The 20,995-nt window shown below is 46.8% G+C and overlaps 1 protein-coding gene across 9 annotated transcripts in view; it reads right to left on the bottom strand.

Annotated features, from left to right (window-relative positions):
* The window catches only part of HUWE1 (HECT, UBA and WWE domain containing E3 ubiquitin protein ligase 1), a 907,188-nt gene that overhangs the window by 573,910 nt on the left and 312,283 nt on the right, over window positions 1-20,995 (bottom strand). For all 9 annotated transcript variants that reach the window (XM_029607938.1, XM_029607967.1, XM_029607972.1 and 6 more), the window contains 2 exons: window positions 17,044-17,255; window positions 5,621-5,678 (listed from right to left, as the gene is read on the bottom strand). In XM_029607938.1, the coding sequence (XP_029463798.1) occupies window positions 5,621-5,678; window positions 17,044-17,255 (270 nt within the window). The remainder of the gene's footprint in view (window positions 1-5,620; window positions 5,679-17,043; window positions 17,256-20,995) is intronic.

Raw genomic sequence — 20,995 nt, 5'->3', positions numbered from 1 at the left:
AATCCCTTCAAAACGAAGCTCACTTCCAAGTCAAGGAGACTTTCCCTCAGCAGAGGTGTTCTTGAATCTTCAGAAGAACGTATCTAATTTGAAAGTGTAGGTAAGGGGCTTCCATGATAGTATCTCGCAGCAAGCAAGCCTTCATTGTAAACTCTGATAAGATTAAAGGGATGGACCTCTCAATGGGAAATACTGTCTTCTGTAAATTGACGTCACAAGTCTGTTATGTTGTCCTCTTTCGCACCACCGAAGGTTGTAACCTCTGACCTTAAGTATCCTTGCTATGTAGGCTGGTTCTCTTAATAGCCAAAACTGAAAAAGAGAATGGAAGGTATCCTCTAGGGAAGAATCCTCTGACCTGAGGAGGGGGGAGGGTGAAGGAGCACACCCCTGCTTGCACTTTCAGAACTTAGTCCAAGAATGTCCAGGCTTCTAGTGGAAGTACACGCCAAAGACTGGATGCCAGTCATGGCTCTAACAGGATATCCAAACTCCTGGTTCCTGCTTAATTTTTTCAGCCAAAGAACTTTCTCGTCTCGGAACTTCATGGGGCTGATCTGAAATCATGGGAGCATCATACACCTAAACTCTAGTAGGGCAAAAGCCACTTCTTTTGGTCCTTACATCTGAGGGTCTCAAAAGTATCAGCTGAAAACATTCATCCATACGATAGTGGTGTTGGCTATGTGAGCTGCTACTAGGTCCTGTAGGGGAACTCAGTCCCAAACCAAATTTTACTAGGATACCTGAGAGCTACTGGATTTCCTCAGTTTGCTCACAAAAGCTAATGGCATTACATAGACCATTGGCTGGGCTGCCTTTTTTTTTTATGCATTTTAAACAAATAGACAGCAATATCAGTTTGTCAATGAATGGGTCATAAATTTACAATCAGTAAACATGAAATATGTTGGTTAATTTAAAGTACTTAAACTAAATATAAACTCAATAAGGAAAAACAAATAATTAAACCAGTTCATTCCATCTTAAGGTAATACACCCATTATAAGGAAATAAGGATATCCAGATATATAATGGAGCATTAAAATAAAAAATATGAAGTATTAGAATGTAATATATGTTTATTATTTTCTTTACCCATTACCAGGATGAAGTAGCATTTATTTAAGGGAATGTGCATCTAGAAATTTACGAAGCTCGAGCGGATCAAAAAACACAAATCTCTCATTATTGTATTTAACTACACATTTACTGGGGTAATATATTATCTGAGCCCTGAGATTTTTAACCTCTTGGCTCATCTGGAGGAAATTTTTCCTGCGTAGTTGTATAGCTCTGGTTATGTCTGGAAATATCCAGATTTTTTTGTCCCAAATAGAGTTTCTCTCTATTCCGAAGAAACAACCTTAATATTTTATCTCTATCAACATCATGGACAAATCTTATGCAGAGAGTCCCACGATATTCCACCTGTTCCGCCATTGTTTGTTCCAAGAACTGATGAGCTCTATTTTGCAAATTATTATCCTTTTCCTTCCCAGATATCACATAAAAGATCTTGGCTATAGGTGGAATAGCTTCTGGAGATCATTTAAGTTTTCCAACAAACTTTTTAAAATGCTCAACAGGGGAAATAAGCTTAAAACATGGAAAATTCAATACCCTTAAGTTCTTATATCTTGTTTTGTTTTCCATATTTTCAATCTCTCTCATGTTCAACATTTCACCCTGTATTAACCCAGCTTGAACTCTTTGCATCTGGGAGACCTGATTTTCTAGGCCTTCCAACTTCTCAGAATGTACTGAGATTAAAGGATCTATTTGAACTATACGATTCTGTGTTTCAAATAATGTGTTTAAACTCAATTGAAGATTTCTATTCCATCAGTACTGTCCAGACATTTGCCAGCATTATTTTGGGTGCTTCGTCCTCACTAGAGATGACCATAACGCTTGCTTCATCTTGTAAATGGCGTTCCTGCCTCACAATTGGGACCGCCGTCATGCCATTATGCCCCTCCGATGTAGAGGTCAGATTTGAACTTAAGATCTTTTCTCCGCTGCTACTCCTTCCTCGTTCCAGCGGGCCTCCAATCACTCCCTTATCTCTGCTGGCCTTCGGTCTCGCTCCTCCTTCCCCAGTCCCGTCCCCCGTCCCCCCCACCCCGATTTCTCTTGGACAACCTCTCCCGAATCCAGAGACAGAGCAAGATGAGGCGGCGCAGGCTTCACGGGTGCCCCGGGACTCAGAGTTATGCAGGTCTAGCAGCATCAGCCTTTGCTCCTCCCCGACAGCGGACACTTTTCCCGGGGTTCCACCGCTCCAAGTTGAGAAAAAGCCCTCAATTACCGGTTGGGAGAGGGTAGGAACCGGGGTGGTTGGGGTCTCCATCCTGATTTTCCCATCTCTTCGTATGGGGCATATTTTGTTTTAGGTAATATGATGAATATCGAGAGCTCACTCCTCACTCACCCTTCTACCTGGAAGCCATCTTGGATCTCCGGATATACCGGGCTGCCTTCTTCTGAGCTAGAAGCTAGGATTTCTGGAATGCTAGATGGCTGGCTTTGGTCCAGTGGTTCACCAGGATTCCTGTCCCTGCTTCAGCTGCCTCAGATCATGATTCCCCACACCTATGTAACAAAAAAATCTATGGAGACGACTCTAGATCCATCCCATGCAGGAGGCAACTGTGAAAAACCACCTGCTCAGGCTCCATATAAATTCTCTAGAGAAGGAGAAAATAGCCTTGTGACCTTGGGCTACCGAATATCACCCTGAGAGAAGTAAATTGAGTGAGATGCACTTGGGTCTGTACCTACTATATTTAGATCCACTGCCCTGCAGCCTAAGACTTGTAGAACAGACCGTGCTCGTGGCAGATATGGAAATGGGAGAACTTTGACACAGAGTATGAGGCTTTGATCCCATATCATCCACAGCCATAGGGTCACCTTTCTTCTTTGGAGACATGATAAGAGCTATTCAAGATAATCAGTCAAAATATTTCCAGATTGCATTATCTTTAGCTTTCCTGTTCTACCTCAGCCCTGAATAGTCAGATGTCTGACTAAAGTAGGACAAAAAGATTCCCTCCATGCCTAGGGAGGCCTTTACTACTCCTTGACTGACAGGTATCTGGAGTCCTGGTTAGCACTAGGGGAGAGTCTCGTAGCTGCCAGTGAGCGATGCAGGATAATTCATCTGAGAAAATCTTGTAGTAATTCCTGGATGGGATAAGAGGGAATGCCTCTGTGTATCTATGTGGGAAACCACTTAAGAAAAGGCCAGTCATTCTCCATGGGGATAATAGGAGAATTCACTGCCTTTACTGAAATAAATAGTACTACACCCCTGATCTCATTTCAAGAAAGAGACAGAGCCCCAAAACCTGTGACTGATGAACTACTAATACCACTGTCTCTGGGGCTTACCTCCACCATGCAAGACACAAAGTTGTTAGTCCCTGGGTACGAAGGTTTGAGACCTCCTCCTTCTGCACATTGTTACCTGTAGGAAAGTCACTACAGCCTCCGCAGAGGGATGCTGGACCACACAGGAGGATTTGAGTCCCAAAACCATTATACATAGCAACCTGGGGAGAGACTATGGGTAGAGGGAGAGGGGGAGACAAACATTTTGCTTTCCTCCACCAACTGTGGTCTTAAAAGAGAGTGGTGCCTCCCCCCCAATCACAATGATCCATCACCCTACCCTGAGAAGAGAATATAGATCCCTGTTTTGGCCGCCTTAAAGCTGGAATCAGGTGTCCCACAATGACAAGTCTCCAACAATAAGATGCAGCAGGAAGCACTCAGAGGAAGTCTACAAGTACCCAGGAATTTGGAATCCCCCCTACAGATTTTCTCCCATTGCACCCAAGAGCTGAAGGATGTCACGCCCTGGAATTAAGGGCTATTAGCCCCTATTTACTAAACAGCCTCCCTGAGATATTATTCCCCATTCTGAGGGAATACAGCTCTCTCTTCCTCTTGTCCCAGACAAAGCAGCACTCTAGTATCCTTAATATTGCCAAGGCTAAGCTAACATTCTTCCTTGGGGGAATATGAATGTCTGGGAAGAACTCGAAAACCCAAATGCTGCTCAAACAGAACCACCCTGGAACTTTTTTTTTTTTTTTTTTTTTTTTTAAGGCTGCAGTGATTTTCAGCCACCAAGCTTAATTTGATCTTAAAATTTCCTATAGAAAACTTAATTTGCATCAACGGGAAGAGAGCTGGTTTTACAGGCTGTTCCCTAGATCACGCCACTAACAGATAAGGCATAATAGAGGAACACCAGCATGCTTGGAGGTGACCTGCTGCAATAACTTAATAGCAAACTGGAGCTGTGCAGACTGACTCAGAGGGTAAAATCTGTAGTCCTCCCCTGCATGGAATTTCTCCATTTGACTACCAGAAGGAAGAAAAAGGTAAAGAACATGGCATGCTTGACTTATCTTTTTTGTGGCTCAAACTGGCAGCAAAATGCCTGCTAATCCTTTCAAAATTAGCACGCTGTTCAGGCCCTATTCCATGTGTATCATAGTGCTGCCTTCACCATAAGGTCCAGGAATTCAATTGGGGAATCCACCTAGTTTTGCAATGTCAGGGTGCTGGCCTTCTACAGATCGCATCCTCCTGCCTGTTCATAAACCAGGCTGAATGTGCCAGCTGACATGCTGAACCACCAGGACATACCTGTAGTGCCTCACCTCCCATTCCCACATCCCCCACCCAGAGAAACCAATGGGAGGAGAAAAAGTGGAAGCTGATCATCTCCAACAAAGTCCAATTCAGCAAAGCATCATAGAAAACCAGGAGGTAATTCAGGGAAGATGCAGTGTTGCTTTTTCTACCTTCATTTTAGGCTTCAGCTCCACCAGGGAAATCAGTCCAGAGACTGTTGCCCTAGAAGCCCTGTTAGTAGCACCTGGTAGCAAACCCACAAAGGGTACAAAGACCCTGGGGACTACCTAGTGCTTGACCTACCGGTGCAAGAACTCCAACCCCCAACTAAGTCTATTCCCAAGGGGAGAGAGAATCAGTCCAACAGGACCATTGCCTAGAACACCCCAGGACTTAGCCTATGCTGGGTCTAAAGCCTTCCCAGGAGTAGCCTACTCGTAGCTGCAGCACCAGTCCACACATCTGCACCATCTGCTGGAGACAGAGCAATACTGGATAGTTGAAGACAGCATCAGACCTTTATAGGTTGAGTGAAGTCAGATTTGAGCTCCCCCCCCCACCCATCTGCTAGCATGACAACATAACCCAATTGTCTGGTCTGGTATGGATGAAAAGGAATGCTCCTTACCCAAATCAGTTTGTCTTCCTTCTCTTTGGCTTTCTATGATCCTGGCAGATGAGTATACAAGATCTCATACATAATGGAATAGCTTGCCATCCCCCCACCCCCAACTTGTACATTATCTTCAAGTTCTACAATAATCTAAACATTTATCAAAACTAATAAGGCTATTGTCCAAATATCTGACCTTCTAGGTTCTTGTCATCTTGCTGGAGACTACCCAGCCACCAACCTGAGGCATTAATCCAACTCGCTTCTGGGAGTTGTAGCCTGCTGGTTCCAACCAGCCTACCCCATGATCTATGGTTTTGCTAAGACCTCCTAGCAGCAACTTCAGTCATTACTCACCACATTGAGAATATAATCCATAAGGGGGATGGGAATCCGCTCCTCTGTTCCAACAACCCTGTAGAGGCAAAATATATCTTAACCAGGAGCAGCATACTCTTATCTGTGGGGGAAAAACTAAAATCTGGGAAGAATGGTTTCCAGCATACATTCAACCCACAGCAGAATACTTATCCTATGGCAAGAACTCAAAGCACATAGCAATATAGAGTAATCTGTTCTTGGATATTCCCATACAGCCATAGCATAACCATTTTCCTGTTGCGCAGCAAAATTCCATATCCTCCAGTTGTGCAGTACAACCACAGCCACAATCCTTCAACAGCAGAAACCTGGAAACCTAAAAGTAAACCTGAAGAGCAATTCCATAGTTCGTTTCCACCAGAAGTGGCTCAGGCAACCTAAGTTTTCCTGCCCCTCCTGGTACATGAGACACACAGCTATATCTCTTCCTACAATACATCGCTCCGTCTTCTGCCCTCTTCCTGGTGAGTATGAAGAGACAGTACCACAACAGCAGTCCCATGCAGAAGGAAACAGCTTCCCATAGTCAAGGAACACAAAATATCACCAAATATATGTTACTGTTTGAGGATGTTCAAAGTTGCGTTAGTTTTATATAAAAGTTTGGAAAATTTGAATAAAACAAGTTATAGAAAAAAATTCACAAACTTTATAAAAATAATGTATACAAATAAAATACTGAAAATGTCATGCTATGCCACAGAAAATAAAAGAAAACCATAGGACATATCGCCAAGATTGGAAACTAAAAAGTAGACATTACTACTTACCTGATAATTTCCTTTTCTTTAATAAGGCCAGGTGAATCCAAAACCAGTAGCTTATGCACCTCTACTAGCAGATGGAAACGGAACAGAGCGGACATCACAGTATATATACCCCTGCAATGACATCAGCCCCCCCAGTATTCTCTGCAAAAGCCAACTGTGGACAAACTAACAAAACGATTAACAGATAACCATTCCAGCATTCAGCCAACAGGAAAACACTGAACTCAGACAAAGAGTAGTAACACTTATCAGTACTCCCTGGACCACACAGGACGACAATAGCACAACCATCCGGCAGCCAAGGGCTGGAAGATGAATTCACTTGTCCTTATTAAAGAAAAGGAAATCAGGTAAGTAGTAATTTCTCCTCTTAGCATATGGACAGGTGAATCCAAAACTAGTGGTATGTACCAAAGCTACTCCCAAACAGGGCAGGAGGCTGCCCTCTGTCCAGACAAAACCGCACATGCAAAGGCTGTGCCCTCCCTGGCCTGCACATCCAGGCAATAATACCTGGAAAAGGTGTGTAAGGAGGACTATGTTGCAGCTCGGCAAATGTCCACAGGATGCTCAAGGACTTTGGATCTCTCCTTCCACTGAAGAATTGAGAAGTCGCCAGCAGGTCAAGGAAAGGAAGGCCCCCAGCAACCCATTATTAGCTGAAATGCCTCATTTGATAATTCCCATTCTCCTGGATCCAGACTGTCTGCTGAGAAATTCTGCTCTTACATTGTCTTTTCCTGCAATGTGTGTGGCTGTAATTCCTGAAGATGCACTTCCGCCCATTCCATAAATTGGGCTATTTCCTACAACACTTTCTGGCTCTTGGTTCCTCCCTGCCGATTGATGTAAGCCAGTTTGCCTTGTCCAACATTATCTGGTCTATTCAACCCTGCAAACTGTCACCAAACTGCAACCATGCCAACCAGATTGCACGGGCTTCCAGCTGACTGATGGTCCAGAGACTCTTCTGCACTCCAGCACCCTTGCACTATCAGCTCCTGACAGTGAGCTCTCCAACCCTGGAAGCGCGCATCTATCGTGAATACTAGCCAATCCGGTGATTTTAGGGAAACCCCCTTTCTTAGAGCTGCTTTTAACCACCACTGTAGTTGACAGCAGACCTCCACTGGCAGGTAAAACTGAATCGAAAAGTCTTGAGACAGAGAGCTCCAAAGGGACAGCAGAATGCGCTGAAGAGAACGATTATGCGCCCTCACACACGGCACCACTACCAGGGTTGCCACCATTAATACAAACACCTGAAGGTAGGACCACACTGTCGGGCCTAGTGTGTGTGTGTCCATAGATGGCACCCGCACCATCAGCTTCTGAATATGAACCTCTGCAAGAATACCCCTGCCCTGTTTCATGTCAAACTTAAACAGATACTCTAGGCAACTGTGATGGCTGAAGATTGTTCTTGGTCAGATTCATGTCCCAACCCAGCTCCTGCAACAAGGAGATCACATTGCACAGGACCCAGCGGCTCTCTTCAAGACCCTTGGCCCGGATCAGCCAGTCATCCCAAGTGCGGGTATACCAGGATTCCATCTTCTCAACTCCACCGCCACCATGACCTTGGGCACGGTGGCCAAACCAAAAGGTAGCACTTGAAACTGATAATGTCCCAAAATGGGTAAACGCAGAAATAGTTGATGCTCTAGTCGGATGGGAATATGCAAATACAACTCGGCAGATCCAGAGACTTCAGAAACTCCCCGGACTCTACTATCATTATCACTGAGTGAAAGGTTTACTTGCAAAAATGAGTCACACGCAAATGATGGTTGATTCCTTTGAGATCCAGGATGGGATGAAAAGAGTCCTTCTTTGGCACCAGGAAATAAATGGAATATTGGCCCATATTTTCTTGAGACATAGGCACCGGAACCCCAGCCTGCAGGCTGAGAAGTCTGTCTCTTCTGCAAAGAGTTGCAGGGAGACAATGAACACGACCCGAGAAACACTGCAAAATTCCAGTACATAGCCATTCCTTGGCTGAGCTGGGACCCTGCTTTTGAAAATTGGCCAGCAGTACTTATATTGCAACACCAGCCAAATACTCAATTTACTGGGGACCCAGAGGGACAGCATTTCAAAGATTTCGCAGAATATTTATTTATTTTTTGTATATTTCGCTTTTTTTATACCAGTATTCAAAAAAGATATATCGGGGTACATATTATAACATTCACATCCAACGGAAAATAATATAACATTAATCAAGACCTATAAAAACAAATACAATCTATATAAATAAAAATGTTAAATAGTTTGGACAAAATCGCTAATCTCAGAAACCACTGAATCGATTGCTTTCAAATTTGGACACAACCTTCATTTCGCATACAGGAAGGTTCTTCTGTACTTACATTACAGATATGTCACACCTGTGACAGGAAAGGAAACACGTGGATGGATCGGTGTAAAACAAGATTTTTATTGAAGCTTGCCCGACTCTGGCCGAGTTTCGCTCAAAGAGCTGCCTCAGGGGCTTACAAGCCAATCGATTTGGCTTAAAACATCAAAGTTAACATGTAACGAAGACAAAGGTGATAACACAGCAGATTGCTCGGAAATAATGTTCAGATCAGGTCCTAATAAACACTCAGCGATTATCCATGCTGAGTGTTTATTAGGACCTGATCTGAACATTATTTCCGAGCAATCTGCTGTGTTATCACCTTTGTCTTCGTTACATGATAACTTTGATGTTTTAAGCCAAATCGATTGGCTTGTAAGCCCCTGAGGCAGCTCTTTGAGCGAAACTCGGCCAGAGTCGGGCAAGCTTCAAAAAACCTTGTTTTACACCGATCCATCCATGTGTTTCCTTTGCTGACAGCCATCTTGGATCGGCTACCGGTTTGTTTTCTTGGACCACACCTGTGACAGGTAAAATAGGTTTAAAAATTGTTTCGAGAAAACAGCGACATCTGTTACACCTTACACTAACACACGCTACACTAATCATTTCGCCAGTCCAGGTCCACGTTTCACTTCCATTTTAACACATTCGCGCACTTTTTTCGCCAGAAGATAACTATTTCCTTTACAGATAAAATACACCCACCACCCTCCTCACACCCCCCACACACATGCCAAATTGATTTTTATTTATTTATTTATTTAGGGTTTTTATATACCGACATTCTCGATAAATATATCGAATCAAGTCTGTTTCCATATAACACAACTGTCGCCGGTAAGGCGTTACATTAAACAATAAACAGAGTATTGAACATTTACTTCATTTACTTTTTTTTTTTTTTTTTATTGAAGTATTTACTTCCCAAGCCCTCACAACACACACAAAACCTGACAGAAGTCCGGGAGGCTCCAGCGGGGGGTCAGGACCGGTCCGGGACACATCTCCTGCACTACGGCCGTCGGCTGCCAGCAATCAACATGGCACCGACGGCCCTTTCCCTTACTATGCCACTCGGGGACACCAATGGCGGCAGTAGCCCATGTGACATAGTAAGGGCGAGGGCCCCTCGGCGCCATTTTCAGGACTGGCAGCCAGACCTTTGCCCTTACTATGTCAGAGGACCTACCGCTGCCATTGCTCCACCCCACTGACATAGTAAGGGCAAAGGGCCCTCTGAACCCGTTTCAATGCTCACAGCCGACAGACCAACGCCAATACATCGCTCCCGGACCGCTCCTGAACGCCCGCTCCACCGACTGACATTTTTATCAGGTCTCGGAGGGTCTGGAGGGTGGGGAGTGGTAATGAATTTATTGCGAACATCTTGGGGAGGAGTCACGAGGTGGGGCAGGTTTCATTCATTCAGCAACTCTGGGGGAGCAGGGGGGTGGGCTGTTTTTCACAGGGCTGGGGGGGAGGGGCAGGAGAGTGTGGGGTGGTTAGTTTAAGAGAACTTTTCTCATAGGGTTGTTTTTTGGGGGAAGGGGGAGGTTCACACATAAATACATACACTAAACTTGCATGATCTCGGGAACGCACCAAAATAGCCCTCCCCAGACCACAAAACAAATTTGGAAGTGCAAATTTAGTTAGGCACTCCCCTATTTGGCTACATAACGCGCACAGACGCCCAGGGACAGACCACATGTAGCACCAACAATTTTAATTTCCCAGGTCTTGGGAGGAGGCAGGAGGGTGGGGGGGTTATTTGATTTAAAGGGTTGGGATTGGGGGGTTCCCACAGAAATAGAAAGACAAAGGTTTTCTGATCTGAAGGGTAGGCAGTAGGCGGGGGGAGGTGACAGTGAGGGAAGGGAGAATGAGGGGAGAGGTGAGTGTGAGGGGAGAGAGTTGGAGTGGGGACAGGGGAGAGAAGGGGGGTGAGTGACCAAGCGGGAGGTGGATGAGTGACTGAGGTAAATGAGGAAGGGGGAGGGAGGGTAAAGAACCTGACTCTGCCACTGCAACGCGTGGCCAGGTACCACTAGTAATCAATAAAATACCTAAAATTAACAAAACATTTACACTATAAACACTTCCTACTGTTCAGCTTGAAGAAGAGACGGCTGAGGGGGGGATATGATAGAGGTCTTTAAGATCCTGAGAGGTCTTGAACGAGTAGATGTGACTCGGTTATTTACACTTTCGAATAATCGAAGGACTAGGGGGCATTCAATGAAGTTAGCAAGTAGCACATTTAAGACTAATCGGAGAAAATTATTTTTCACTCAACGCACAATAAAGCTCTGGAATTTGTTGCCAGAGGATGTGGTTAGTGCAGTTAGTGTAGCTAGGTTCAAAAAAGGTTTGGATAATTTTTGGAGGAGAAGTCCATTAATGGCTATTAATCAATTATACTTAGGGAATAGCCACTGCTATTAATTGCATCAGTAGCATGGGTTCTTCTTAGTGTTTGAGTAATTGCCAGGTTCTTGTGGCCTGGTCTTGGCCTCTGTTGGAAACAGGATGCTGGGCTTGATGGACACTTAGTCTGACCCAGCATGGCAATTTCTTATGTTCTTATCACTAAAATTATAGGGACAGGAAGGCAAGGGATAAGAGGAAGACGCTTAATTAGCAAAGGCCTGCTCAAACAACTGCTAAGACTCCAGTCTTAACTCAGTTGCAGGCAGATACAGTACAGAGCGGAGCGCACTGTTAACCCGCGATTGGACGCGCGTTGTATGCGCTAGCTTTACCCCTTACTGAATAAGGGGTAAAGCTAGCACGTCCAAAACGCGCGTCCAACCCCCTCCGAACCTAATAGCGCCCGCAACATGCAAATGCATGTTGATGCCCCTATTAGGTATTCCCGCGCGATTCAGAAAGCAAAATGTTTCAGAAATTAGCGCCTAGCCAAAGGTAGGCGCTAATTTCTGCCGGCACCAGTAAAAACTGCTTTTCTGTGCACCCTCCGACTTAATATCATGGAGATATTAAGTCGGAAATCCCGAAAGTTAAAAGTAAAAAAAAATAAAAAAAATTTGAAATCGGCCCTCGGGTTGAAAACCGGACACTCAATTTTGCCGGCGTCCGGTTTCCGAACCCGTGGCTGTCAGCGGGCTCGAGAACAGATGCCAGCAAAATTAAGCGTCTGCTGCCAAACCCGCTGACAGCCGCCGCTCCTGTCCAAAAAGAGGAGCTAGGGACGCGCTAGTGTCCCTAGCGCCTCTTTTTACCGCCGGCCCTAATTTAAATATTTTAGTTTACTGAATCGCACGCACAGGACACTGGCTTGAAGTTTCTGGGTAGGGCTCTATAGCAGCCTGACTTGGTCCATTTTCCTAATAGGAGATATATGGGTATCTTAAGGCCTGGTGTAATATTTTCAGTGTTGCCATTTCTTGGGTAAGGTGGTTACTGTTTAAGTGCGGGCTGTTAACTATTTATGCAATTTCTGTTCAGACGTATCTTTTATTCTTAACAATAAAAATAATACTGGACCTTTATTTTTTTTTATTTCCGCCTTGAATTGTAATGAGCAGTGTGTCACACATTTGAGCGTGGTCTCAGGTGTGTCACGATGGGAAAAAGGTTGAGAACCACTGTCCTAGACTGAACGATTTTGACATACCACTGTCCTAGACTGAACAATTTTGACATACCACTCCCCATCCAAAGAGACTGGCATCTGTAGTAACTATTATCCAGTCCGGCATCTCGAGGGCCATCCCACAAACAAGATTGGAAGTCTGAAGCCACTAAGACAGACTCACTCTGGCTGCGCCCTCAAGAGGCAACGGTAGATGGAATTCCTCAGAGATCGGCTTCCAATGGGCCAAAAGAGCCACTGTAAGGGCCTCATATTTATTTGGAAATTTTTATATACCGAGGTATAGCAATCAGCCTTCACCCCGGTTTACAGTTTAACAACTTAATACAGTTAAATCACAGTATAACCGAGAAACTTATTAGCTGAACATATTAAACCATTCTATATACAGGCGAATTGAACAGGTATAACAATGTACAAATGGCGTCCAACAGGTCTTGTAGAGTGTACGAATTGACTAAATGGAAGAGGGTAATGAGCGGGTCTCTGTCCTGTGTGTGTTCTTTGGTGTATTACTAAGGATTCCCTGTTAGAAAAGCTTTTCTTGCATTCAATACAAGTGAAAATGCTCCCTTGAGTGTGATTTTCTGGTGTAATTTCAGGGTTAACTTATGTTTGAAACATTTTCCACAGTGAGAGCATGGAAAAGGTCTTGCTCCTATCTGGGTTTTCTGGTGCAATTCAAAATGACATTTCCCATCAAAGGTTTTTCCATAGGTGTCACAGTGAAAGGATTTCTTCCCTTTCTCCTCTATTTGGTGGAGGTCAGAACTCATTTGATCACTGTTAGTACATTGGAAGAGTCTCTCTGCTCTCAGGTCTACCTGATGCACAGGGCTGACTGTGAGCTCTCTGTCACTACTCACACGCCTGGTGACTCCATCCGGAGCATCTCCTGCAGGGTCTCGCTGCTTCTTCTCCAATGCCTGCTGACTTTGGCAAGTGTCGCCCCCCTCATATGAAAAAACGCCCATTGAACCAACTCCAGAGTTGAGGCCATCAAGCCCAGAACCTGCAGGTAATCCCAGACCTTGGGTACCCACAAGTGTAACAACCACTGAACTAGATTCTGCAGAGTTAGAACTCTCTTCCTTGGAAATATACACTTTGCCGAGCGTCGAACCGAGCGCCCAGGTACTCCAAAGATTGAGTCGAGTTAAATAACTCTTTGTCATGTTTACCACCCAAGTGCTTGAAGCAGCTTGACAACTTTGCGAACCGATTGGTGACAGAGCCTCCGACTTCACCCTAAGCCAGTCATCCAAGCACGAGTACACCAGGACCCCTTCCTTCCGGAGCACCGTCACACTACCACCACCAGCACCTTGGTGAAGGCATGTGGGGCCATGGCAAGTCCAAAAGGAAGAGCCTAAAACTGAAAATGATGACCCAGGACCATGAAGCGAAGAAAATGGTGCAATTCCAGATGGATGGGAATGTGTAGATAAACTTCCGTGAGATCCAGGGAAGCCAGAAACTCCCCCTTGCAAACTGCCGCTATGACAGTCCGCAAGGTCTCCATTCGAAAGCGTAGCACGTTGAGAGCTGCACTCACCTTTTTTAAATCTAGAATCGGGTAAAATGTGCCCTTCTTCTTTGAGACAACAAAACAGATGGAGTAGCGTCCCTTGCAAAGTTTCGCAGGGGAACCCGGAATCAGCCCCCAATCGCTGAAGATGATCTAGGGTCTCTCGTACTGCCGACTGCTTGCTCACGGGACCACAGGGGGAAATTAGAAACAGGCCAAGCAAATTCTAAAGCATAGTCGTCTCTCACCACACTGAGAACCCACTGGTCCTGCATAATCCTGGCCCACTCATAAAATGGAGTCAAGCGACCTCCGATAATAGGAACAACGGAGTGGATCAGCCTCGCCTCATTGGGCTGACTTACTTCCGGCCGAAGACCCACCAGCAGCTCCGCAGAACAGCCTCCGAGGACCCCGAAAGCATAGTCCCCAGGACTGCCCTCGAGGCAAAAACTGCCTTTGAGAACCTGGCACAGCCCTTGTGGGCCTTGATCTCCTATCTGAGTGAAAATGCAATCGTACCTGAAAAAACCTTTTAACTTTAGGCTTATCTTTGGGCAAGCGGAAAGACTTATCTCCGAAAGATTGAATTAGTGTTTGAGATTTTTCCCAAACAAAAGGTGACCCTTAAAGGGTAGAGAACCCAACTGAACCTTGGAGGAGACGCCTGATGCCCAGTTATGCAACCACAGCAACTTCCTAGCCGCCACAGCAGAGGCCATAGTCCTAGAGGACGTACGGACCAAATCATAGAAAGCATCCACCCCTGTCCACATGTTCCGACTTCAGAAAGTGTTCCTGCATCTGTTGCACCCACCGGAGGCACACAAGATGCATGAAGCTAGCACAAATCGCCGCTTGCAAAAAGCCGAGACTTCAAATATCCACTTGATGTGAATATCTAACTTGCAATCCTACACGTTCTTTAATGCCGCAGAATCCACCACGGGAATAGTCGACCACTTAGTAACCGCGGACACCGCAGCATCTACTTTAGGGAGCACAAAAGACTTCAAGTCCTGCTCCAGAAAGGAGTAGAGTTTTCCCGATGGTCCTACCAACCCTCAAGACAGAATCAGGTGTCCTCCATTCACCCTCTACAAGCCTTCTAACCGACTTGTGGAATGGAAAGGACGTCAGGGGGACCGTCAACACATCCAGGACCGGATCCACTCCCTCTAAATCGGGGTCATCTCAGGGCATCTTGACCCCTAACACTTGAAAAACTAAAGGAAGCAAAAAATCCAGCACCTCCCTCTGAAAGAGGCAAACCACCTTCAGGTCATCTGCCCTGGAAGCAGACCCCACCAGGTCATCTCCTTGGACCGCTCGTCTCCTGTCCCATAGAAGCTTCATCGATGACATCGGGCTTCTCTCCCCCCCCCCCCCCCCCCCCCCCCCCAAAGAAGGGCTGAGCAACTTCTTAATAGGGGAAACCCTTTGCCTGCCTGATTGACCCTGACCTGAACCAGATACCAACCTCCCCACAGGTTAGGCCAGAAGGGGCTGAGGAAGAGAGACTCCACAGGAAGCCTGCTGCCGCGTCAAAAAGGCATCGTGTAGTAAACAAATTCAGGGAAGAAAGACCAAATTGCACCAGCCCCCTCGGGGCCTGCTACAGGAACCGTCCAAAACTGGCTCTCTTCTCCCTCCAGACCTTCCTGACCATTTCCAAGGTTGAACCAGGCTGGGGACAACCGCAGGGGACACACCCCCATCCCCTCCGACGGCGCAGGAACAGGTGCCAAAAAATCCAATATGGCTGCCGTTCCCACGCCAGCCGGGAGAGACGTAGTGCCTGAGCCCCAGCACACACCCGGGCCTCGAGACGCTGGACCAGCGTTGCTGCTCAGCAGGGGGAGGGCCGCTGAAGGAGCCCTCCTCACCTCCGATGCAATCCAAACACAGCCCGCCCTCTACCTAGCCGCAAACGAGTTGAGCAGAGAGCCGCTGACACGAGGAGACCCAGCAAATAATGAAAAAATCAAAAATTGCACCAACCCCCTCAAATTCAGCCCCTCTTACCGTCAAAGGAGAAGCGAAAGTCGCCCACACAGCAGTGCTGAGCCTAGCCTTACTGTAGCAAATTACCTGCTTTTTTTTTCTTTTTCTTAAACAAAAACTTTACATCCCTGAGAGAAAAAGCCCAAAATAAATAAGGCACATCTCAGGAATAGGGAACCAAACCCCGGTGTAGCCTACAGCCGCCTGCACGGCCTCGTGAAGGGGAGGGATCTGGACAACCAGATTTAAACCCCACGGGCACACAGGAGTAACAACCCCCAGCCAGTCTGCCTCAATCGGATGGGATAGAACACAAAAGGATTCTTTCCAGAAAAAAAAAAAAATTTAAAAACCCCCAGGAGAAAAAGACTCAAAAGAAAAAGTCATCCAAAAACTGGAGAACTGCAGGTTTCACACCCTCTGCTGGAGACAGAGAAATACTGAGGAATTGCAGGTGGCCCTGGGGTTTATGAATCAGTGTCAGTAAAACTTTCTCTGTCTCCATCTGCTGGCAGGAATGATTAAACCCATGAGTCTGGACTGATCTGGATACGTACAGGGAATGGTAGTTTAAACAGAAACCTGGCCCTATGTAGTGTCACAACATATGGTACAGAATCCTGGAGCCATTGCCAGAAAGTGTCAAGCCTATTCATCTCTCCCCCAGCACTTGGGATACTGTGATATATCGGGTTACATTACTGCACAAATCACACATCCTCCAAGCTACTACCAAGCCACTGTGATTCTTGCTCATCCTTAGGTAAACATTGACAAGTGACCTCTCACAGCACACAACCTCAGAGCCACTGACGGAAAGTGTCCCTGCCTGCATAACATTAAAACCCACTGAGGTAAGCCAATCCCATTCTGATTGCAAGGAGACATTGCTAATGGGATATCTAGTACTTCCTTTTGTCCTATGAAAGGGATTTCACTACACAGACTGGTGATTTTCTGCCAGGTCACCAACCTCAAACCTTTCTGATTTGCTTCCATTTCCGTTTTATGAACAAAACCAGCTCCCATGTGAGCAGGTCCACCCAACACTTCAAGTCAAATTTTACTGCTGGCTCTGCCAGTTCCCATGGAAGGTCAAAGATGCTCACTTACTGCTGGTTCTGCTCTGCCTCACTCTGCTGGTTGGTGCTAAAACTCTGCATAGCCTGCACCTCCTCCTCTTCCTCATCCTCACTTGAAGCTTCCTCAGCAGCATGGTTGGATCGGGGTGAGGGGGTGGATGCAGTACCATCAGCTTTTTGGATGGATGGCTTCTGACAGATGTATTTGGGGTCTCGCCCAAGATTACAGATTTCCTCCAGCAGCTGAAAACAAGAGAAAGTGAGTTATAAAGCATGTATGATGGCTTAAAGCTAGAAGTTACACGACACTTCTTGCAGTACTTCCTGCAGAGGAAAGACTACCAAGATAGAAAAGGTGCTCCCCAGCATTCACTGACCCTCAGCACTTACACCCCTCTATCATTCCCTAATCTCTCTCTCCTCTACCCAAACTAGAGCAGGATTGACTACTTGTAAAAAAAAAAAAAAAAAAAAAAAAAAAAAGAGCCACACAGACCCAAAACGTCTACAGAGCATAGGTTTATGCAAAACTAAGTTACTTATTTGTAAAGGGTTTTCTAAGGAAAACAGATCAAGAGTCATATGTAGGTAACATCTATGAGCATGCCAACCTGATTCTCCTTCCACAACTTTCCCTAAGTCAACTTTATTAATAGTGTATGGACTTCTTATGACTTCTCCTCCAGGAACTTATCCAAACCTTTTTCAAACCAAGCTACACTAACTACCATAATGAGTAAAGTGGAATGGGTAAACACAAATAAGAAAATTGTTCCTTACCTGCTAATTTTCGTTCCTGTAGTACCATGGATCAGTCCAGACGGTGGGTTATGTTCCCCGACCAGCAGATGGAGTCAGAATAAAAACTCGAGAGGGGGCACTATATAAGCCCCTCCCCTTTCCTCAATCTTCAGTAAACTAGACTAGCAAAGCCAACAAGAGAGGAGATAGAGGGATCAAGTAAAGAGAAGCCCGAAAACAAGGCCAAAAAAGTGAAATTTGACTAAACATTACCCCAGAGGGAACTTGCCAACAGAACGTGAACCATAACTAACACTGGAAAAAAAAATCCCAGGAAACAGAGAGAAATAACAGAAAAAACTGACCTTCGAGCGGAGTCAACAATCCAAACTGAGAAGAGAAAAACCCCGTAAAATACAGGGAGGGCGTCTGGACTGATCCATGGTACTACAGGAACGAAAATTAGCAGGTGAGGAATAATTTTCTTTTCCCTGTACGTACCAGGATCAGTCCAGACGGTGGGATGTACCAAAGCTTCCCTTACTATGGGTGGGCCACAGACTTGCCCCGCTCGAAGGACTCTATCCCCAAAAGAATCCAAACCTGGCGCCCGGACATCTAAACGATAGTGGCGCGCAAAGGTGTGGAGAGACGTCCACGTGGCCGCCCTGCAGATCTCCTGGGGAGATACAGAAGAACTTTCCGCCCAGGAAGTCACCTGGGACCGAAGTGAATGTGCTCGAACAGAAATTGGAGGGATTTTCCCGGCCCCAAGATATGCGGCTGAGATCGCCCCTTTGAGCCAACGGGCAACAGTTGCTTTGGAGGCCAGATGACCCTTCCGAGGACCCGACCAGAGTACGAATAAGTGGTCCGAGAGACGAAACTCGTTAGTGACCGATAGATATTGGAGGAGACACCTTCTGACATCAAGCTTGCGGAGTTCCCTGGGTTCCGTCAAAGCGAAGGAAGGCAAATAGACAGATTGGTTAATATGGAAGGCTGAGACTACCTTTGGTAAGAACGACGGGACCGTGCGTAAAGAGACTCCTTCATCAGTAAAGCGAAGATATGGCTCCTGACAAGACATCGCCTGAAGCTCCGAAATACGACGGGCCGAACAGATAGCCACCAGAAATATTGTCTTGAGGGTGAGATCCTTGATAGAAGCCGACCTAAGAGGCTCGAAAGGCGGCCCGCTCAGTATACGAAGTACTAAGTTAAGATTCCAAGACGGACAAGGTGGCCTCAAGGGTGGCTTCAGGTGTCTAGCACCTTGCAGAAAACGTACAATATCTGGGTGAGCCGACAGCCTTGAGTCCTGCCCATTGTGCAGGAAAGCCCCTAACGCCGCAACTTGTACCCTAAGTAAATTATAGGCTAACCCCAAATCCAGACCGGCCTGCAAGAAGGAAAGGACTTGCGTCACCGAAGCAGAGACCGGACAAATAGAACGCTCCTGGCACCATACCTCAAAGACTTTCCAGACGCGCATGTAAGTGACAGAGGTAGACGTCTTGCGTGCCCTTAGGAATGGAAATCACTCCCTCAGAGTATCCACGGCGTCTCAACTTGTGCCTCTCAAAATCCAAGCCGCAAGACAGAAGCGATCTGCCTGTTCGAAAAATATAGGACCCTGTCACAGTAGGTGGAAGAGATGATTGAGCCGCAGGGGTCCCTCCGCCGCTAGATGAAGAAGGTCCGCAAACCAGGGCCATCAGGGCCATTCCGGTGCCACTAGAATGACTGGACCCGGATGGCTCTCTATGCGACTGAGAACCTTCCCCACCAGGGGCCATGGAGGAAAGACATACAGTAAGATCTTCCGAGGCCACGGTAGAACCAGGGCATCGACTCCTTCCGCCCTGTATTCTCTTTGTCGGCTGAAGAATCGAGGGGCCTTTGCGTTTGCGGCCGTGGCCATGAGGTCCATGTGAGGAGTCCCCCAGCGGGAGGTTATTAGACTCATCGCTTCCTCGGAAAGCTCCCATTCTCCGGGATCTAAGCGCTGTCGGCTTAAGAAGTCCGCCTGTATATTGTCCACGCCCGCAATGTGAGAGGCTGCCAGACGACTCAAGTTGACCTCCGCCCACTGCATCAGTCTGTCCGCCTCCAGCAAGACGTGACGGCTCCTTGTGCCCCCCTGACGGTTGATGTACGATACAGTGGTCGCGTTGTCTGATAGGACCCTGACCGCCCGATGGCGGACCAAGGGAAGAAACTCCTGCAACGCCAGGCGCACCGCTCTCATTTCCAGGCGGTTGATGGGCCACCGGGACTGTTCTGCTGTCCAAGTGCCCTGAATGGAATCCGCCCCGCAGACCGCTCCCCAGCCGGTCAGACTTGCGTCCGTGGTGACGACCACCCAGTCTGGGACCTCCAGGGAGACCCCTCGTGCTAGGTGGCGAGGAACCAGCCACCAGCGGAGACTGAACCTTGCAAGAGTCTGTATTGGGAGAACCTCCTGAAATTCCCGCGACACTGGCTTCCAACGGGATAACAAGGCCCACTGAAGAGGACGCAGATGCGCAAACTCCCACGGGACTAGGTCTATGGTGGAGGCCATGGACCCCCAGTACCTGTAGGTAGTTCCATGCTGTGGGTGCCTGGAGAGATTGGAACTGGAGGATCTGTTCGCGCAAGGCATGTGCCCGGTCCTCGCTTAGAAACACCTGTCCCAGATTGGTATCGAAGGGCGCACCCAGAAAATTCAACGACTTGATGGAGAGAGACTGCTCTTGGGAAAGTTGATGATCCACCCTAGGGACTGAAGTAATCGTACCACCTTGCTGACTGCTTGGACCCCCTCGGTGCGAGATTTTGCCCGGATAAGCCAGTCGTCCAGGTAAGGGTGCACCAGAACCCCATCTCGGCGCAGGGCTGCGGCCACAACCACCATAATTTTTGTAAAAACCCATGGAGCTGTCGCCAAACCGAACGGGAGTGCTTGAAACTGAAAATGCTGTCCTAGAATTTTGAAACGAAGATAGCGGTGGTGCGCCCTGTGAATCGGGATATGCAGGTAAGCTTCCGTTATATCCAAGGATGCGAGGAATTCCCCTGGGTGGACCGCCACCAGCACTGAGCGTAGAGTTTCCATGCGAAAACGTGGGACCCGGAGGTACTGGTTGACAGTCTTTAGGTTCAGGATGGGCCGAAAATTGCCCTCTTTCTTGGGCACCACAAAATAAATGGAATAATGACCCCGACCCAGTTCGGCAGCAGATACTGGGGTAATTGCC

This window comes from Rhinatrema bivittatum, chromosome 1 (assembly GCF_901001135.1).
Source record: "Rhinatrema bivittatum chromosome 1, aRhiBiv1.1, whole genome shotgun sequence".
NCBI classification, from domain to species: Eukaryota; Metazoa; Chordata; class Amphibia; order Gymnophiona; family Rhinatrematidae; genus Rhinatrema; species Rhinatrema bivittatum.
The sequence above is the reverse complement of the archived record's forward strand: the minus strand, read 5'-3'. Positions and strand labels throughout refer to the sequence as shown.